The sequence below is a fragment of the Coloeus monedula genome (assembly GCF_965178545.1).
Source record: "Coloeus monedula genome assembly, chromosome: 4".
Classification (NCBI taxonomy): domain Eukaryota; kingdom Metazoa; phylum Chordata; class Aves; order Passeriformes; family Corvidae; genus Coloeus; species Coloeus monedula.
In genome coordinates, this window is record NC_138784.1 from 2,515,912 (window position 1) to 2,535,890 (window position 19,979).

Below are 19,979 nucleotides of genomic sequence, written 5' to 3' on the forward strand. Positions count from 1 at the left end.
GCTCAGGGCAGGGAACAACCATGGGCAGCTGCAATAAGCAGGGCAGAGCTGTTCCCAGGGGAAAAGTGCCTGTTTCTTAGCTGCTTCTGCAATGAAGAGAGCAGGTAAGTCTCTTTCGGTGGGTCATGCAAAACCGCTTTCCAGAGGTAACTCCACATGTAGACAAGAACCAAGGTCTCCTTGGCAGAGCTGGCGTGGCTGCAGCTCTCCAGTCAGGCTGTGCTGCTTCCCACTGTCCAGCTGCAGGTTAGGCTGGTGCAGTTCAGCTTTGGTGCCATGTCCCACCCCGGGGGTCCCGGCTGAGGACCGCCCCCAAGACCAGGAGATGCTGCTTCCAGAGCCGGGTGCTCAAAATCCCGGTGGCTCCCCCTGAGGGACAGGCAGATGGTGTCCGCTGGCCCTCCTGCTCTCCTAAAGCCAGCCCTGCCCCTCCGAGCCGCCTGTAGCCCGAGTGGCTCCGTGGGGGTCAGGCTGGGGGTGGGATGCTGGCAGTGCCGATGGCCACGGCTTTGGTGTCCGGGGGGAGCCGCTCGGCAGCCGCTGTGCCAGGAGCCGGCCCCGCTGCTTCCCGCATCTCCTTCTGCCACAGCAGCCGGCAGCGAGCTGGGCCGGGCGGCGAAGGTGTCCCCGAAGGGTCGGCATCCACATGTCCGTGCCATCGCTCCGCCCTGCCGGGTCCCCGCCGCCCGCGGGCAGCGTCACCGCAGCAGCAGCACCAGGGGCAGCAGCAGCAGCGTCGGACACACGGAGATCCCAGCGGTGCCGCCGCAGTCCTGGGCGTTTTCCTGGGAGATGGGAGACAAGGTGTCAGCCTGCCTACTGCCAGGCCCGCCTGTCACCTTTGGAAGCAGTGCCTGTGGCCGAAAGGAAAGATCACCAGGGGCGAAGGAAGGGACTGGTTTGATTCCTGTTGGCCATAGCAGCCCCCCGTGAGCCAGGAAGCCACTTGCCTCCCGGGCTCCTCGCAGGGGGTGTGTGTGCATGTGTGCTTGCTTCTGACCCCGTGCTATCCCAGCTCAAGCCCTTCCCAGGTGGGACTCAGGTGACAGTCCTCCTGCTAGGAACCCCCTCGGGATTCACAGGCCGTGTCTGGGTCCAGCCAGCAGGATGGGCACCTGAGACAGCCCACGCGAGGGTGCCAGAGGAGACGCTTGTGCATTTTGGGTACAGGCATGCCCGTGGTGCCCCCCAGCCGTGTGCTCTCCCTCCCTGTCTCCCCGCTGCCCGGGGTACCTCAGGGTGGAACGCGTGGCACGAGTCCGGCCGCCGCCGCAGCTTCTGGGACCGCATCCGCTCACACTTCACTGAGGCGTTGTGTGCGAGGCTGTCAAGGACACCTTAAGGACAGGGCAGGCAGGCAAAGGGGGTGAATGCCACACACACCCACGGGGCCCCCCGCAGGTTTGTCTGGGTGTAACTGCACGGCCCGGGAGACACAGCGGGGAGGACAAGGGAAGGGCAGGACACCCTGCTCGGGCTGGAGACCTCTGCGAGCTCTCACAGGCTGGGTCATGCTCTCCAGCCCCATGGCAATGGCAGCAGAAGCACATTTTCCACCCTGGCAAACACGGAGATGACAAGGCCTGTGGAGCCCTGCATCCTGGCTGTGCATGGAAGGATATATTTGACCTCTTTTGCATCCATTGGGACGGGTGGGAAGACACTGCAGTCGCAGACAGCATCCGTGACGAGGAGCAGGAGGTTGCTGCTGATGATCTGCTGTGCCACAAACATCCTGCAAGGGAAGAGCAGGTGAGACAAAGCACAACTCTCCAGCTACAGTGCCAGAGCAGCAGCCCTGGCATTGCCTGAACCACAGCAAAGAATTGACAGAAAACAGAGATCATTGGAAACAGGGTGTCAGCAGGAAGCAGGAGAGACCAGTGAGCAGCTGTACACAGGGAGAAGTGCCATTGGCACTCCTTTTTGGCCTCAGAAAGCTCTGAACTGGCTCGAATCTACAACTCCATGCTTTTAGGCACAAAAGTCAAAATCAACCCAAAACCACAACCAACCAACCAAACCCAACACAAGGCCTCCCCAGACGGGGCAGCATGTCACAGCAGATGACACCTGAGAAAGCCTGGATTCACCCAGAGGTATGTCAATGTCTCTTTAATGTATATTTACGTGTGCTTGCACAATGCAAGGGTGTCTGTATTCGGAGGTCCTGCGACAAGCAGAGTTGTGCTAAATTTCCTGTTACTTGAGAGAGAAATAGAGGATCCCAGTAATGCTGTGTGCTACACTGGTGTGATGGGACTGACCAGCTGGTGCTTGGCAGGGAGCCAGCAAGCTGTCCTGGAGCCACTGGGCACAGGGAAGGCTGGGGACATCAGGCTCAGCGTGCCTGCACTGGCGGCAGGGCTGCGAGGCTGCAGCCGGTGCATGGCTCGGTGACTCCCTGTCCTGCTAACCACGGCCCAGCCAAGGGAGAGGGCTTTGGAATAGAAATAGAGGCTTGTGGGGAAGTGCCCACTGCACTGACTGTGCTGGAGGAGTGCCCAGGCTCCCTGGTTATTCACCACCTGGCCTTGCTGCCTTCGAGCCTTCAGGGATTTCCGTGTTCCCTTTTAAAGGTGTTGAATGCCACACACACAGCTGACCATTTCATTAGTGTTCCCTGACTAATGACTGCCTTGGGAGCTTTGACAAGCAGCCCTCAACCCATGCACAAATCCAGTCACCAGGACAATCAATCCACAAGCCAAAGTTTTTGCCCAGGATGGAGCACCCAGCCTACCCCTGCTCCACCAGGACCTTGTGGAATGTGATCAGGAACGCCTGCATGCCAGGCCCCTGGCTAATGCTGCACAGAGCCTGTGGCAGGGGGTGTGTCTCTGCCAAATATCTGGAGAAAAGATGCACAAGAGATGCACCTGGGAGCCAGAGGCTGTAACTACGAAGGAGCTGAGTGGGACCAGCACTGGTGAGATGCTGCCTCCAGCAGGGAAGGGTCAGTCCCAGGCCTTGTTTGTGGCAGAGATGTGTGACCCAAATAGGTCACTCAGTTCCTCTGGATCTGCCCAGAGCTTAATACACCACCTTGTTGTCATCAAATCTGCCGTCTCTTCTGAAACAATGTTTGGCAAGGCCTGGTTTTCCTAAAGCCATGCTGACTAGTGGAGGCTGTTTTTCTAACCTTTGAGTCTTTCCTGCAGTTGATCAAACACTGCAGAATAGGTAGGATTGTTTTGGGGTTTTTTTAAGAGAAATCCCAGTCAGATCTGTTTGGCCTCCTCACATCAGGAAAAGCTGGATCAGTGGAAACTAATCTTTTTGTCACCTTTCCACATGTGATTGCTGATGGCACTGTGCAACCACTGAGAACAGCCTCTTTTCACAATGTGTTACTTTTGAGTGTCCATTCTCTTACAGTGAAAATAGGAAATATAAAAGTGGACCCTTGTTTTCAGTTCTTTCAGTCTAACACTTCCTTTTTTTTTTTTTTCATGATCCCTGTTTTTTTTTTTTTTTTTTTGTTTCTGTAGAAATACATAAAAAGGGGGAAATGAAAAAAAAAAAGAAAAGGAAAGCCAAAAGCATTGCAAAAAGGAAAACTTGCTAAGAAGAAAACTTTCGCCAGAAACACGAAAAAACAGAAAAAGTCGCTTTCTGAAATCTGTGGAATGGAAAGATATATATATATATATATATTAATGTTGTTTTCTTCGTTCTCCAGCCACCTCTGCTTATTAACAGATGGTTTTAATTTTTTTTTTTTTTTTTTTTTTTTTTTTGCCAAGGATCAGTACCCTGGACTCCTCATCTCTCTCTGCCCAGCATGGCTGTTTATCTCTGCAGGTGTCGTGGTGGCCGAGCCATGGGCACAGCGGCAGGTGACCCTTCTCAGGTTGCTGTCACCACCAGCAGCCCTGGGACAAGGCCCCCCGATGAAAGGGAAGCTGCAAGCCTTACTTTTGGCAGTCTCCACACTCGATGAGCCCGTTGGTCTCCTTGATGGCCGGCTCGTACACGAACACGGGGTACTCGGTGTCGCAGGGCTGCAGCGTGTCGTGCTTCTTGTGCTTGTGAGCTGCCGGGGGGCGAGACAAGGGCACAAGTGAGGGGCACAGGAGCACAGGGCAGCTGCCTGCACTGAGCTGGGAACGTTCCAGAGTGGCGGTGGACCTTGGAGGAGCAGCCCTGCGTGCCCGCTACCCCCAGCAGTGGCCACCGGAGAAGAAGGGGAAGGAGATGCTGCGGAGAGCAGCCAGGCAGTGATCCCTGCTCCCACTAGGTGGTGCGGGAAAACCAGCCTATGTGAGCAATGCCTTCAATAGTGCCACTCGCCTTCCCCCAGCGAGCCCGGACCCTGCCGTGCCGGAGCTGCAGCCGAGGGGCCGCAGTGGCCACAGCAGCCCAGGGACCCCCCCAGCCAGGCAGGCAGGGACATTTGGCACAGGTACCCCCCCTGTGTTCAAAGGAGCGGGGGTTCCTACTGAACCAGCAGCGTTAATGAAATCCCTCCTGCCTAAGGCAGCCCTGGTTCTTGTGCTTTTTTAAAACGCTGAAACCTGTGCCTGGGCTGGTCCTCTGTGCCCGTGCCAAGGCTCTGCCCCTGCGGGAACCCTGCGTGTCTGTGCCGGGGCTCTCCATCGGCTGCTGATCCCTCCTGAGCCCACTGACATTTCAGAGCGAGCCCACAGCAGGACATTTGAGGGGTTCAAGACGTGTCATGTTGAGAAGAAACCACCACCAGCAAACAGATTTGGCCTGAGACCACAGGGAAACAGATGACAGCTCTCGAGGACCAGCTAATGAACAGCACTGGCTCCTGGAGGGAGCAGCTGCTCCATCACTCATCAGTCACACTCTGTGGGACTCCCAAACTAATTTGGGGATGAGGGGGAGCTGAACTGCTTTACTAAGCCTCCCTCAAGAAGCAAGAGCATTCTTTCTAGGAGTTCAGCAAAATCTATCTTGCCTGAAACTACTGCCTTGGGCCCTTCTGGCAATTATTTTCTGCAGTTGGAGGTAGCAAAGCCAGCTCCTGCCTCTGTAGGACACAGGGGACTGCTGCTGATGGAAATGTGAAGCTTTGTTGCTAGGGCAGAGGTGGTTGTGGCTCAGCCAGCAGCAAGTACGAGAAACGGTTTCTCCATCAGCTTTGGGCCTGAGCACAAAAGCCTCACTTTGCAGCCCCCCACCCACACAGCAGCCACAGGCAGAGCTCCTGGGGGGACCAGCAGGGAAGAGGGTCCTCCTGACGTGGAGGACACCCAGTTTATCCCTTGCAGCAGAAGCGCTGAAGATTTATAAAAAAACGCAGCAGCCTGGGTTTTAATCAGCAAATGTATGGTGAGAAGGCATCGAGAGGGCATCCGTGATTGGATGGGTGATTTGCATCACTGTGAAACCCTCACTGCTGAGAGCAATGGTCTCCTCTCCCTCGGCACTGCCAGAGCAGGCAGAAAGCAGCAGGCACCTCCCCGCAGAGCTTGCCGTCCAAACAATGTGGATTACATGAGAGAGAGAAAAACTGCTTGATTTTCTCTGATTTTTCTCTCCACCATGGCAATCCAGCAACACAAGACATCCATTAAGAGCCAGGAACCGCAGCCCAATCTTCCCTCTAATGCCTTGCCCAGGTGAATATGATGGGCACTCAAACCTCTCCCTGCAGTGCAGTCTCTGGTAATTGTGCTTTGTGCTTTTCTTCAGAAGTCTCAGAAGAGCAGTGCTCAGGAGGCAGCCCCCTGCTTAAATCCTCCCAGACTGTGGGACCCACCTTTCGGTGTCATGGTTAGGTTCATTTTGCACAGATTCAAAGGCACGCAGAGCCTGACTGCAGCACAGTGCCTTGTTCTGTATTCACCCTGGATTCACACTGAATTAATCAACTGAACTTGTCATTCCAGGGGCCGGCAGCACCTCTGCCACCAGCCAGGAGCTGTCTGGCTGTGCTCTGCCACCCCTCGCTGTCCCTCCCTGTGCAAACCCCACACTGCAGAAGCAGGGAAAAGCCTCTCCCATTTCTGCTGATGGAGAATGCCTCTGACTAGGACCTGCCTCAGGGACTGACAGTCCTGAGGAGATGAGATGGGATGTGCAGAAGAAGACTATGTTTCTGAGGTGAATTTCAAAGACTTCGACACTTCTGGTGGGGCACGCAGAATATCCTCGTTTGTGCTGTAAGGAGAGAGCTGCAAACACTTTCTAGCTCTGACAGCTGCAGGGCTGGTAGCTGTATTCTGGCCAGGAAAGTCCCCAAACTAAGACTAAAGGAGTGTGAGAAACAGAGCAGGAGCCCTTTCTTTCAGCCTGAATTCACTGTACTTGGGGCTGGGAAAGCAGCTCCAAATCCTGAGACAGGTGGCCTGGCTATCACAGTCTGGACCAGGGACAGCCCTTCTCAGGGACATGCTTGTGGCAAGACCACACACTGGTCCCTCAGCCACAAACCACCAGAGTCCTGTTGAGCTGCCCCTGGATTTACAGCAGTGCCACTGCAGCACAGCTGTTGGCAATGGACTGTGCAGTTCTTGCTCCGAAGAATCGCTGGGATGACCACAAGGGTGACCTCATAAAGCTGGGGCAAACTGCTTGCAAGGATTTAACATATGGCTCATGGCATGAGTGGCAAAGAGCCCTGACACACCAGGACCTCATTTTTCCCCCGTGCCTGGTAAAGAATGACATCCTTTACTAGCTCCTGTTATAGTATCATATCCTTTACTAGCTTCCTGTCATAACATCATCAAAGCAGATGGAGTTAAAGCAATATAAAATACCGTGGTGTGAAGAACGGGGCACAGGGAGGGGTGAATGAGACCATCAGCCTGGAAAATGCAGAATGGAAGTTGATCTGAGGCCTCTCAGCCTCAGCCAGGGTTGAATGAGGGCTGTCATGGTGGGCTTGGAGAACCAGGCCCCTCAAGGGGAAAGTCAATTAAGGAGACTTCATGAACCACACCCAGGACAAATGTGGCCAGCACCGAGGTGTATTTTTAAACTGGCACAAGTGCCCTGCACAGACCTTAACTCTTTTTCTGGCACAAGCTGAATGAAAAGAAGCTGCTTTAAAATCTCCCAACTCCTGCACAGAGACAAGACCTATGACAGAGATTATGCTTAAGCCTCCTGCCACTTAATTTTCTGGGAAGCAAAGCAGCTGCAGCAGTATTGAGAAGTTCAGAGAAGCCCAGTACATCATCAGCAAAAGGCTCGGGCTGAGCCTCTGCATGCACATGCTGGACATCAGAATGTTATCAGCACCCTCAGAGTCTGCTGGTCAGGGATTAGTAAACAGCCAGAGGAGCTGATAACAAATTGCAAACTTTATAGCAAAGAGTGAGTTAATTCCAGGCTGTCGTTGCTACCATCTGCACTGCCAGAAAGACTTTGTCAGACATTTGGCAACCAATCCTTCAGAGCAGCAAAGGCAGTTGCTGTGCCTCTTTATGAACCATAGAGCCCAGATTGTGAACTCTTTCCTACCAGCATAAATCATGCACCCGAGTCAGTGGATTTACTCTGGGACACGTGACAAAATCTGCCACTTAGTTACCAATATAAAACATAGAATTTAACCAATTATCTTGTAAAATATCTTCTGTGTACATTACCATGCAGTAAAAAAAACTTTTATGATCTACAGAATTCTAGAAATAGTTCTTTCTAGGCTGCATGCCTTGGCTGGAGGTATTTTTGGCTTAATTAAAAGCTTTCAAACCTGCAGTGATGTCCATAAAAGCAGAAGCCCTTATAAACACAGAGAGAAATTGAGATGCTGGGAGCAGAGAAAAATCTGTGGCAGCAAACACGTCTTCTCACCACCTCTGAAAAGCAGATTTGTATGATGAGTGCAGTCTGAATACATCATGCCCATATTCCAACAGCAAGTCTCACCTTCCAGGAAAAAAAGAGAACTTGGGAAGCAGAAATAGGCTCAGTGCTGCAGAGCCAGAGGTACACAGTCAGGCAGGGGAGAGCATTAGATCCCTGATCGTTAATTCCTCTGCACATAACCCGGAAAAAATGTGTGTGCTCAATTTCTCTCTCACAAAATGTCTCCTTCGCTTCATATTTTTCGCATACACCAGCCTTGGCGTGCAGTCAAGAAAATGTTAACGTCTCTGGCAAAAATCTACAGCCCCTTCTTAACAACATGTGCAATCCATTTCCTCCAGCCCCAATAGTATTCTTCCACCCTGCTACTCCCCCACACACATGGACACTCATTTTTGTCATCTGCAGACACCCTCCCTTGCTCTTCCTCTTCTCCATCCAGTAAGACACATTCCAACTGTCTCTATTTCTCCATCTCTGTCTCACACATACGTCTTGCTGGGCAGAGAGCAAATTGGCAAATACAAGCTAGATATGGAAGCAGGGAGATAGAAACACAGCCACAGTCTGGACTCTGTCTTGGAGGAATTTCTAACTCGCCTGTAGGAGAGGATTTATGAGCTACAGCATATACTTATCAGTCGAACCGCTTGAAAGTCCTTCTGCATTATCCCAGAGCTGGGCTAGGATTTATCAGAAGGAGCTAAGCCATGGGCTGTGGAAAAGAAGACTTAAGTTACTTCTTAATAACTGAAGTCTACAAGACCCATATAGTTTTTCCTGCAAGAAGGCACGGGTTGGTCTTTGGTTTGGGAACAACAGCCGAAAAGAAGGGGCCAGCTGGGTGAAGGACATGCCATGGAACACGGGCCACAGGCCCAGCCAGGCCGCAGGAATGAGTGATGACGCTGTCTGTGACTGCAGTTCCTCAGGAGGCTTGTGTGTTCCTTCTTTTATCAGCTTCTCACTGACAGACCTTCAATCACCAGCTCAGCCAGCTAAATGAGCAACAGCATCTCTTCTTTGCAGACCAGGGAAATAGAGCCCGGCACTGCCTTGGCCCTGTCACGCCTTTCTGCAAGTCCCCCACGGTACAAAAGGTGGAAAAAAGTCTTTCCTAGCTTAGGAATTTCTAGTTAATTCTCTTTTTTTCACCATTAAGGGGTTCTACTTACAGTGATGGAAGACAGCCTTGGCTGGAGAAGTCCCATGACACACAGACACCACAGGGACGATGGAGCCACGTGACAGTTTCACAAGATGGCAGTGACATGAAGACATGAATTTGCACACAGCAGTCATGGAGGTGATGTGGGAAAGAGATGAAGGAAGCACAAAAGGAAATGGTGATGAGCAGGACAGCAGTGACAACCCCCCTCCCTTTTTGCTCACATCTCCTCAAGCAAAGAGTAAATCAGACTGCAGCCACGGACCATCCACAGCAGGAACGCCACGTCAGCCTGTTCTCCAGAATGAGCAGTCTCTCCTGCCCTGCCATGAGTACTGCACCTGCTCACCTGACTCTTCCTCCCCTATTTCTGCACTGGGACACTCCTGTTATCCTGATGTGTGTTACTCAGCAGCCAGGGCTGCTTAGGGGACAGCTGCAGCTCCTACTGCCATCTCTTTGGAGGAGGAGATTGGTACCTGGACAGCACCCACAGACCTCCTTCTCTAGAGGGGAATTTTGCTTTCAAAAAATGACTGTTTCCCCATTGTGCCAGGAAAGTTCAATGCAGAACACCCAGCCCCACAGCTGGCATGGAAGGTACCACTGCCTCCACTAAAGGCACCACTAGTGATCAATAATTAGCAAGACTAATGACAGCCCCAACACGGCTGCACAGAGCACACCTGCCCATCCCCTCTGAGCCTCCTCAGGGCCATTAAAATCCCCCCTGCTCGCAGGGGCTGGGATGGGACTGCAGAGATTCCTGGGGTGCTTTCAGCAGGCAGCAGTTCAGCTGCAGGACAGGTCACTGGATTGCAGACCAGAGACACCCACCCCTCTGCTGAACGCAGCTGCTGTGCAATACCACGTGCCATGATCTTCTCTCTTCCAGAGCAGCTCTGGTGGGTAAGTGAAGACCCTGCGCAAGTTACTGAATTCTAAGGTTTCTGTCTAGCTTCCTGGGACCTCTGCTAGGCTCTGGAGAGCCTGCTGTTCCACCCCTGCTCTGTCCTGTCCTGTAGCAGACTGGAAGGGATACTTTCCAACAGTTCTTTGCAGCTGATGGCCTCTCTCATCCCATTGCACACAGGGTAGGGGTCCTCAGGAAGAAGTGTCCCCCCTCTCCTCAGCAAATTGCCCTCAGGAAAGCAGGCAGTGTGCTCCAAGCAGCACACATCTCACACTGACCACCCTGGTGCTGTGGCATTTCATTAAGGCTGAAATGGGGGTGGAAATGGGGGCAGATGGTGGGATCTGGCAGCTGGATTCCAGTGTCCGTGGAGGAAGGGGTGTGGGGCAGATGGCAGGCTCCTTGCACAAGGCCAGGCTTCCCCGTACAGTTTCTTCTGTCACCAGTGGCTGCAACACTCACGTGCTATGGGGTGGCTGGACTCTTGTGTACTCACCATCTGCCAAGTTGTCTGAGTGCCAGAAGCTACTCATGTTAAACTCCAAAAGGAAGCTGTCAAAAGAGCAAGAACAGAGGATGCTTTTTCAGCAGCCTGGAAGGATGCAGGTGTCAGGGAGATGGCCCTGTCGCCCAGCGAGTATCAGTTCTAAAATGTTTACTACAAATTTCTGGCAGTGCAAGTCTGATCTTTTAAAATTTTAAATCTTTTTTTTTTCCCCTCTCCACATGCTAGAATGTAGCTCTGTATCATGGGATCTGTGCTGTGGAAGATCTGAAGTATATCCTGTGCAAGGGCTCACCAGTGAAGGAAGAAATGAGTTTGGCAGCCCCTGAGGCTGGGAGAGGATTCAGCCACAGTAGGACTCACCTGAGGAGCAGGCATGATGGCCATCAGAAGGCCACTCTCTGGCTACTTGGAGGTAGCTACACTGAATTATTCTGTACCAATAGGCTAAAGCCCTCAGAGCTGGACCTTTACCACATCTCCCCTTTTGCACACCCAGCAAGTTGAGCAGCGGCACTTTCATCCTAACCTGGGCTTGAACTCTGATTCACCCCAGAAGTCTGAGGTGAACCCAAATGCAGAGGAGAGCCTCCCCTCTCCCCCCCCCTTGTCTGGCACTCACACCTGAGCTGCTTGGCTTGCTTCCTTCAGCCTCCTCCCCCCGTGACAGGAAGATGTGCATTCGCTCATCACGGGCAAAGGAGACAGGCAAGAGGACTTGGCATCAAGGATCTGCACAGAGCCCCAGGAGACCCAAGTCCTATTTCTGACTCAGGCACTTTGTACTGAGTGACTTCAGGTAAATCCCAGACCCACTCTGGGCCTCTGCCTCTCAAAATGGCAATAGTAATAGCTTTCTGTCTCCCAGGAGCACGGTGCAGAGCTGAATGTCAGGAGAAGGCAGACAGCAGTGCCCTACGCGGGGGCTTCTGCTCCCAGCTTTCCCAGCTCTTGCCCCTCTTGGTCTGAGCCTCCCAAACACCCCCATCTTTTGGTACTCACATGAGGAAATCACTTATCAGCCACTTCACTGCAGCTAGAAAGGCATAAATTGGCTGGAGAACAAAAGAAGAAATGAGAAATACCATAAGGACCTGGTCAGAGAATTTATAATTGTTATGCAGGACCCCACATTTTAGACCAAGTCCCTCCACTGATCAGAGCTCTTGAAGACAGGCTGGAAATTCAAGGTCTGGGCATCACTGGAAAATGTTCAAAATACATCAAAAGCTAGCAGAGCTGCCTTGCTACTAATAATATCTCTTCACCCCCTCCCCATCAGGGTCAGGGAGTTTATCAGGAATGTATGAAGGACTTTGAAGATGTAATTGCTTGATGATTTCTCTCCAGCGTGGATGACCTTCAGAGCTCAGAGCAGGAGAGAAACACAGCTAAATGGGACACTACCAGTTCAGGATGCTTTTGTGTTCTGAGAGCAAGTGGTGTTTCTGGGACAGCACTGCCCAGGATTTGGTATTATCTGCCATTGATTGATTATGCTTAACCGTGCTTTCATCCAGCTTTTCCTCAAGATGGCATGACTTCTATCATCCTCTTGCTTTTCAGCTCCAAACTGGAAATCCAGCATTATCCCAGGGACAATTCATCTGCAGAGGATACTGCTGCTTCTTTTCTTCATGGTAACCACATCTAATTTTCATCTCCCCCTCTCATAATCATGCTCATGTCCTTAAACCCAAAACAGATGCAGCAGTCACGGGACACAGGATAATGTTCCCTTACTGCTGACTTATCTTCAGCCAAAATAAGTCAGCAAATAGTAAAATGTAGAGATGGTTGGGAATTTGACTGATTTTTATGTCTGTATATGAAAAACTGACTTTTCTTGATTTCTTCCTTTCCAAGGGTTTTGCTAAGAGAGATTGAGGCTGAATGCTCATCTTTTTATTCTTTTCCCAATTCACCTAATTTTTGGCAGCTCACAGTTTGTGACATTTCTTTCAGTGATCAGAACTGGAGGATATAATCAAGCAAATGTTTTCACTACAATCACCATTTATTATCTAGCCAGAGTAAGTATAGCCATTGCAAAACAGACATTGTTAAAAGTGGTATTCTTAAAAATGTTGTTGAAAAGGTAGTATGTTGTTGAAAATTCTTTTACTGGAAAAAAATTACAATGTCACGCTGTAAGGAGTACTTCCAGCACTCCTTCCAGTATCAAAGGATCATAACAATAATGAACACACCTCTGATTAGAGTTGTGTCAAGTAGTTTGAAGTGGCCTAAGTGGTGAGTAGTTCCTTTGTTCTGCCTGTTTGAGGCAAGGTTAGGAAGGTGTAGTGGGATTAGATTAAGAGAGGCTGCATTTGGGTACTGGTAAAACCCTTCACGCTTTGTTTGCTCCCTGGGCTACCAGCATTCTCACTCTTTCTCTTGCTCCAGGCTCAGTCTTCCTTTCCCAAGGACTGCCAGTTTTCCCCACATGCTCTGCTCCCTGAAAGTGCAACTGTCCTTCTTGAGCTGCTGAGTAAACCATGCCCTGTAAAAGCATTCCTATTCACTTCAGCTGCTGGCTGATCCCTTGGCTTTTAGGAGAACCTGCCATCGTCTAGTTCCTGTCCTTTCCCTGGTCCTTCCAATTTTCAGTGAGATCCTATATGGCAATAGAGAGCCACACTGGAAACCACCATCACTGGCCACCACTGCTTCAGGAATCTGCCTGAGGTGAGTCTGGACACTCCCATCACTTGACAGCAAACATCTCCTGAAGTCTTTTGGGGAATGTTGGAGAGGCCTAGCCCAGGGAGGGCTGCACGGTGACAGATACGTACGCTGAGCAGGGGCCGGGCGCCGCTGTGGTGGTGGTAGGGCACCTTGCACATTGCCTGGTAATCATACATGGTCACTCTGCAAGCAAAACAAAACAAGCAAGCAGTCAAAAGCAAGCAATGCAGCCGCCCATGGGACAGACACGTCAGCTTTTTCTCAAAAAATGTCATGTATGAACTGTTTCCTGTATTCAGTAAAGCAGTGACCTGCTTACATGTGTCTTTGCTGTTTGGCCAGTGCTGGATCTTGCAGAGCAAGAAATACAGGCTCTGGATTAATGTAACTGGGTCAGTACAGGAGGAAATACGTCCCTAATTTCAGACAGTGAGTAAACCAGGCTGTGAAGCAGAGGAATTACAATTGTAACTACCTCAGGTCCCCCTAGTTCCTGTTTTCAAGCCACTGAAACTCTGAACTCTCTTTTGACATCGGCTGGGGGAGTGGAGAGAGATGAACAGAGGTATTTTTAAGAGAGAGAGAAACATGGTCAGCCAGCTGCAATGCTGCATCTGTGGGCTCTCAGACAACCACTCCACAGAAAGGCTTTCTGAGTGGCAGGAGGAACTGAAGCACTTCTGCACCCAAAATGCCAAGAAATGCTTCCCATAACATCTTGCCCTGGAAAAGACAGAGAAGCAGCTGCTCTCTGGCCGCACAGAGATTGGAATTTTCTGTCTCTCTGTGTTTTGCAGCAGGTGGAAGAGCAAGAGATGAGGAGAAACAGTGTGTGTGGTGACGATGGCTGAGCGAGTCAGCAGAGGGGGCAGGTAGCTAAAGGAGCTCTTGTGTCTAAGCAAGAGAGTCACATGCATCATCAGCATGTGCATTTTCCCCGGCTCAAGTGCTTCTTAGAGGGACCAATATGCTCTGACCCACACACCAGCGGAGAACAAGAAGTACAGTGTGGAGATCCCCCACTTACCGCCTGAACATGCCCATGTTTAGCAGCTGGGTCATCACTGAGCCATCCACTGCACCAAAAAATTTTCCAGTCTGCAAGCACAAAAAGGGAAAAACAGAATAAGCAAAATTTTCCAAATGCCTGATGGCTCCAGCTGATCTAGTCTGTCTGGAGGCCTGCTGTACACAACCAGGGTTTTTGCAAGGAGGCAATGCCAGGCTTTGTCCTTTGGCTGGCTGGAAAGCTTGAGGGAGGACTTCCCCCATCACCAGCTGGGCATCCTGCACCATTCCGACCACGCGTGGAAATGATTTAGCCCACGTAAGTCCCTGCAGCTTGTGACAGAAAAAGGCAGACTCTCAAGCTGCAGAGACCCAGGCATGTTGAATCATTGGAAGCCTGGACTCTCCTGTGGGTTGTTGGGAATCCATGTTGTCTGGATCTGAATGCCTGAGTCTTCCATTTGAGCCTCTCTGCTACCCGTGGCCACAGTGGATTTGGAAACCTCTGCTCTCCTGCTGCCCTAGGTGAACTGGCCCACCATGCATGACTGTGACATACGGATTTATTTAGGTAGCAAATACAATTTTACAACTCGCTGCTGTGCGAGTTCTGAGCAGGCAGTAACCCAAACAACACAACACGAACCCTCCCACCCCTGTAGCTTTCATACTGTGCACTGGCATAGCTAGAACTAAGTTGCATTTGGGGGGGAAAAACAACCCCCCAGTCCCCTTGCATGCCTCAACTAAAGGTGGAGCTTGTGGCCCTCTGGTCCCATGAACGCCTCAGAGTGAATAACCTCAAATATGGACCCGATCTCAAATCTGGTAACTGCTGCTTTAAACATTTCCTCAAACAAACAATTCTGGCCTTCCTGATTACTAAACCATGACAAACGTATTGCAAAAACACTTCAAACCTGTCAAGTCCACTGCTTTGTTCACAGGCAAGTAAATGAAATGTTTGTAAATAATAGAAGTGCAGATATGAGCTGTCCTCTCTCTGTTTCCTGGCTCATGGGTCCTGACAGAGTAAATAGCTCCCATGCGTTGTGGAAGCATTCCTATAGTCTGGGATGTTTTGCTTATCCACTGATGGGCTAGCAGTCATTTAGCACGTATTAGCACATGACAGATGACTTCATTTATTTGAGTGGGACATTTTCACAAGCAAAGCCCGAACCTTAGGCAGATTTACCTAAGATCGCATGGTAATCATCTAACAGTAGTGTTACATGGTCATGAGCCTTTTCCCAAAAGGCTTTAGAAGTCATTTCACTGTATTTCACATACATTGCTGTGTATCAATCACCCAAATTGATACTCAACTCCGCTTTGAACATTTAGGCTGTAATCGTTTCAGGCAATCCAATGTGCCTGAGCAAGCACTAACTTTTTTCACCTCCCCCGCTCTTTCAATCTGATTAGGGTGGTGAAGAGGCCAGCTGCTTCCATTTAATACCAGTCTGCAAACCCAGCAGGAGCCAGAGCAGTGGGATTTAACACAGTGAAAGCTGCAGACAGTGGGGCAAGGAGAGGGGGTTTGTAAATGAGGCCCATCCTGTCAAGAGATGCTGATGTCTGACCAAATTTCTCCATGTAGGACATCATCTGTATAGGTGTAAGAATGAGGAGCTATTAGTGTGAGTATGGCTGAGGGAGTGTGCTCAGAAAGGCATCAGCAAACTGGCCTCTAACACCAAACCAGACATTCAGAGCTTGCTGCTGTTTCAGGTGCCCTGTGCAGGCAGTAACACAGAAAAGCATCACCCGGCAGAAACCAACGCGGTCCTGTACTGGAGCAACGTTTTGTAAAGCAGCTCTCACTACACCCCGCTTCCTCCAGTGACTGCTGCTCTCCCAGGCAGCCCTCTGCTGGGTTTCTCCTGACTCCCATCTCTGGGCAAGTTTCCACAGGCCCTTGCCATCTCAGAGGCTCACGGCACGCAGCCCTGCTCTGCCATGCCCGCGGCACACGCTGTGCCACACCCCCTGCAGCTGAGCGCACATGTGCAGGCTGTGCACAGGAAGGAGATGCAACCCAGGCACACGTGTGACTCAAAAGCTACATCACTGCTCACATGCATCCGTGCTTTGCTGGCTTATTGAGCAATTTACACTTTTTGTACACTCAGAAGCTGTGGACAAGCAGGATCTGCCAAAGTGCCCAGCTTTGTGGGCAGGCAGGCAGCCTCTTGTTGCGTGGCTCAGAGCCAGCCCTTGCTTCTCCACAAGCTCTGAGCTCTGGTGGCATCTTGACCTTTTAGCTGCCTCCCTGCAGCCTGCCCCGGAGTCCCACCTGGGCAGAGCTTGCAGACATACTCTGCAAAATGCCTCAGGCAGAAGGCAGCAATCCTAGAAAAAGAGGTTTAGTGAGCGAGGGAACATCTGGATGCAGCAGGCGGAGGGAGCTCGAGGCCTGTGATCCACAGCTGTGCCTATGACTGGCAGCGAGAGGCAGCTAAAAACTCAGGGGTGGTTGTGGGGCCACAACGAACGTGGCAGAAAACGCAGAGCAGCCCTCCCAGCAGCACAGCCTGACTCTGCCTCTTATTTTCCCTTCCTCCCCAGCCCAAGAACATCTAGTCCTCACTCACTCCCTTCTCCTGCATTTTAACTCTTTGCTCCCTCTGGGATGAGACTGGATGGGGAGATTAGCTTGAATTAAGAGATTACCCGTTCTTTCCCAAGTAATCCTGCAGGGAGCTTCCAACCTGTCACTCATTAAAATCCTGAGTTCCTTTTCCATGGTGGTTTCCAACTGTCAATAAGCTTCCTGCTGCCTTCATACAGAGGTTATTAGAGCCAATCCCCCATCCTGGTCCCCCATCCCAAGGGCAGAGGAGAGCACAGCCGGAGCCACGCTGTCCTTGCCCTGTTCCTGCAGGAAGCTGCTCTGATTTCCAGTGTGGTCACCCAGGCAGCAGGCAGCTCTGGCAGGCAGAAAAACCAAAATACCCACAAAAATCCAGGTATGGGATTTTTTTTTTTGGCATTATGTTAAAGGATGATTTGAGGGAAGAGGATGGGGCAGGGAAGGCCACATAGCAGCAAGTGATCCCATGCAGCAATACCCAGGTGGCAAAGCTGTGAAACCCAGGATATTGATTTAATGCTGCTGTCTTGAATTCCCTGTAGGGTTTAAGGGTGTGGACACTCATGGTGCCATCAGGAAATAAAAACAGTAACTGCAATAGGATAAAGAAATCAGAAAGAAAAGCAGTGGTGAACTTTCTGAGGTCAGGGAAGGTAAAAGCTGGAGGAGGACAGCTCTGGTGCTTGCCAAAATGCCTGATCTTGGAGGCATGTGGATAATGTTTATAATTTACCCAAATCCACTATAATGCCATGTTTCTGTTAGTCAGATCTTTCAGACATGAGCTTTGGAAAAACCTATTTTCCATAAGATACAGGAAAAAATACAGAGGCAGAACCCAGGAGGGCAGTGCTGAGGACACACAGGAGACAGAGTAGCTAAAGGGTGTAGTTGTCTCCACTGATGGACACATGTCATAGGACTCAATAAAGCATCTTTGAAAATGCCATGGGGGTCAGAGGAGAAAACAGCCATTCCTAAGACCACCAGCCCACCCCAAACACGCAGTAGGACCTGGCCTCCCAGAGGAGGGAGCCAATACAACTTTTACAGCATTTCTCCTCCTTATTTTTCAAGCTCTATTTGCTTTTTTGTTTTTTGGCACACCACGTCACTGAAGGGACACTTCTACCAGACCATTCAGTGTGCTGGGTGGGGCACTTTTCACTTTTCCACACAAAAGAGGCTTGCAATAAGCCCCCCTTGGCATCTGTATCCCCCCTGGTGCCTCTGTTTTGCCAATTGGTTTTGCTCTGTGACTCTCAAGAGTTCTTATCTTGGCCTCTCTGAACTCACTGTGCAGTGCCTGCAGAATGCACAGTCTCACCTTTTCTTTTGCCAGCCCATTCTGAATATGCTAACCAACCCAAGTCCAGGTGGGAAACCATGGGACTCATACAGCTGATGTTTTCCATCTAAATAACCATCTAAAAATTCTTCTTTCTTTTCTGTCCCAGCTACTTTGAGATCAATGTCACTACTTCATGCTTCATTGTTTCACTAGCTTCTTGTAAGGGACTCTGTTCAAGGCTGAGGAGAACTGAAATTCAGTAGGTTATCTAGCCTCCCTTATCTCCTGATTTTGTCACACTTTCAAAGAACTTAGCTGGTAAGTGTTCTTCCTTCTGGAAGCTGTGCTGCTTGTGCCAATCACATCCACCAGGAGTTCTGTTACCTTAAGTTCCATTTCAATCTGTTTGTCACATCTTGAAGAAAGTAATTTCTGGGATTGGATATGCTGCCTTTTGGAAATACCCAAACTGCATTTGTTAACTCCAGTACAATGGCAATTTTAATGAAACTCCACAATTCTGTCAGTAACAAAACCCCTTTGTTTCCCATTTCTTGTCTAAGCCCACTCTTACTATTGACTTATTGCTCTGTAGTTTATGAGACTGTTCCCATTCATCACTTTCTGACGCCCAGAACTGTGGGGTTTAATTATTTTGAAACAAGTAGCTCTGTGGTGAATTTATCAGAGAACAGAAAAGTGTAGCTCAACTGTGCAGTGGCTGCTAGTGTTGACTCTACCCAGCTGCACAGGATGTCACATCAAACTTGCACCCTTCAGCTCCCTAGAAATGGCTGTGGAACCACACACCTTGTTTTTATTTCTGTTCTGAGCCTTTTCCCTTGCTCCTTTCACCTCTGCAAGTCCAGTAAACCCTGCAGTTCCTTAGGCGTGTTCCTGTTTCCAATTTGCTTAAATTCTTTTGTCTGTTTTTCACCTTTAGCATTTTGCTCTTACTATCCCCTCAGTTTCCTTTCCTGAAGAACACCCTCTTTGGCTTCAGAAACACTCAAAAGTGCTGCTCCCTTCCCTTCCCTTCCCTTCCCTTCCCTTCCCTTCCCTTCCCTTCCCTTCCCTTCCCTTCCCTTCCCTTCCCTTCCCTTCCCTTCCCTTCCCTTCCCTTCCCTTCCCTTCCCATGCCTGCCTTCTGGGACTGTCTCAGATCATCTTTCAATAGCATCTGTGCCAAGGGAAAGGAGTCTAATTTCCTTTCTTCTGATCAAAAGATATTTTGACTAGTTCCTTCCTTATCACTGCAAACTCCTTCCTCACCTAGGATGTGCTGTCACTCTGCTGGGAGCCTTCCCCCTCACTGCACAGTTGAATTTAATTACACCACAGCCACCCTCATTACACAATTGAACTTCATTTGTTTTAAGCAGCTCTGGTGGGTTATTCAGGAACAAGCAGACCCCACTCTCCTCCTTCTCTTAGGCTCTCTTACCTCTTCAGGTATTTTGGAAACAAGTATAAAGCCGTTGTTGTCAATGAGGAAGCAGTTCAGAATCTGCAGAGATGAAAGAGAAGCGATATTAAAGATGGCTTTTTCCTTGTTTGTGTTCAGGATGCAGCAGTGTGGGTTTGTGATGATGGCAACAGCCTCAGCATTTCCATGCCAAGCCCCACAGCTCGGCTACCACGAGTTTTACACCATTCTTTTCCCTTTCTGCCTCCACTTTGAGGCATTGAGTTCCTGAGCTGTGACAGAGATTGTCTCTTGCCAGGGCTCTGTGCAGGCCTAGCAGGCTGTGAGCCACACTTCAGGCAAGGCATCCTTCAGGAAGAGAAAGGATATCTGGAGTGCTCTTCTCTTTAATAATATGGTATCTAATGCTTTCCATCTTCAGACTTCAGAGTTTTATAACCACTCATGAAATAACCCTCTCCCCACCACTGAATATCAGCACTGATCTTATTTTTACTTTGCAAAGCAGGAAATGGAGGCACAGAATTTAGATGAAAACCCGCAGGTCTTGCAGGGAAAAACTAGGAGGCAGAGAAAATCCTGCATGAACACAC

At 50.2% G+C, this 19,979-nt stretch overlaps 1 protein-coding gene and 1 pseudogene across 2 annotated transcripts in view; one reads left to right on the forward strand and one right to left on the reverse strand.

The window, feature by feature from the left end:
• Nucleotides 1-698: 698 nt before the first annotated feature.
• CACNA2D4 (calcium voltage-gated channel auxiliary subunit alpha2delta 4) overlaps nt 699-19,979 on the reverse strand; it is a gene marked incomplete at both ends in the record, with an annotated part of 120,669 nt that continues 101,388 nt past the window's right edge. The window contains 10 exons of the mRNA XM_082281133.1: nt 699-785; nt 1,234-1,304; nt 1,611-1,735; nt 3,919-4,036; nt 8,967-8,987; nt 10,369-10,424; nt 11,380-11,432; nt 13,173-13,248; nt 14,093-14,163; nt 19,405-19,467. Coding sequence (XP_082137259.1) covers nt 699-785; nt 1,234-1,304; nt 1,611-1,735; nt 3,919-4,036; nt 8,967-8,987; nt 10,369-10,424; nt 11,380-11,432; nt 13,173-13,248; nt 14,093-14,163; nt 19,405-19,467 — 741 coding nt within the window. The remainder of the gene's footprint in view (nt 786-1,233; nt 1,305-1,610; nt 1,736-3,918; nt 4,037-8,966; nt 8,988-10,368; nt 10,425-11,379; nt 11,433-13,172; nt 13,249-14,092; nt 14,164-19,404; nt 19,468-19,979) is intronic.
• Nucleotides 7,590-8,545, forward strand: LOC309572689 (annotated as a pseudogene). The gene has a single exon. The product of its transcript is annotated as an uncharacterized misc_RNA (transcript).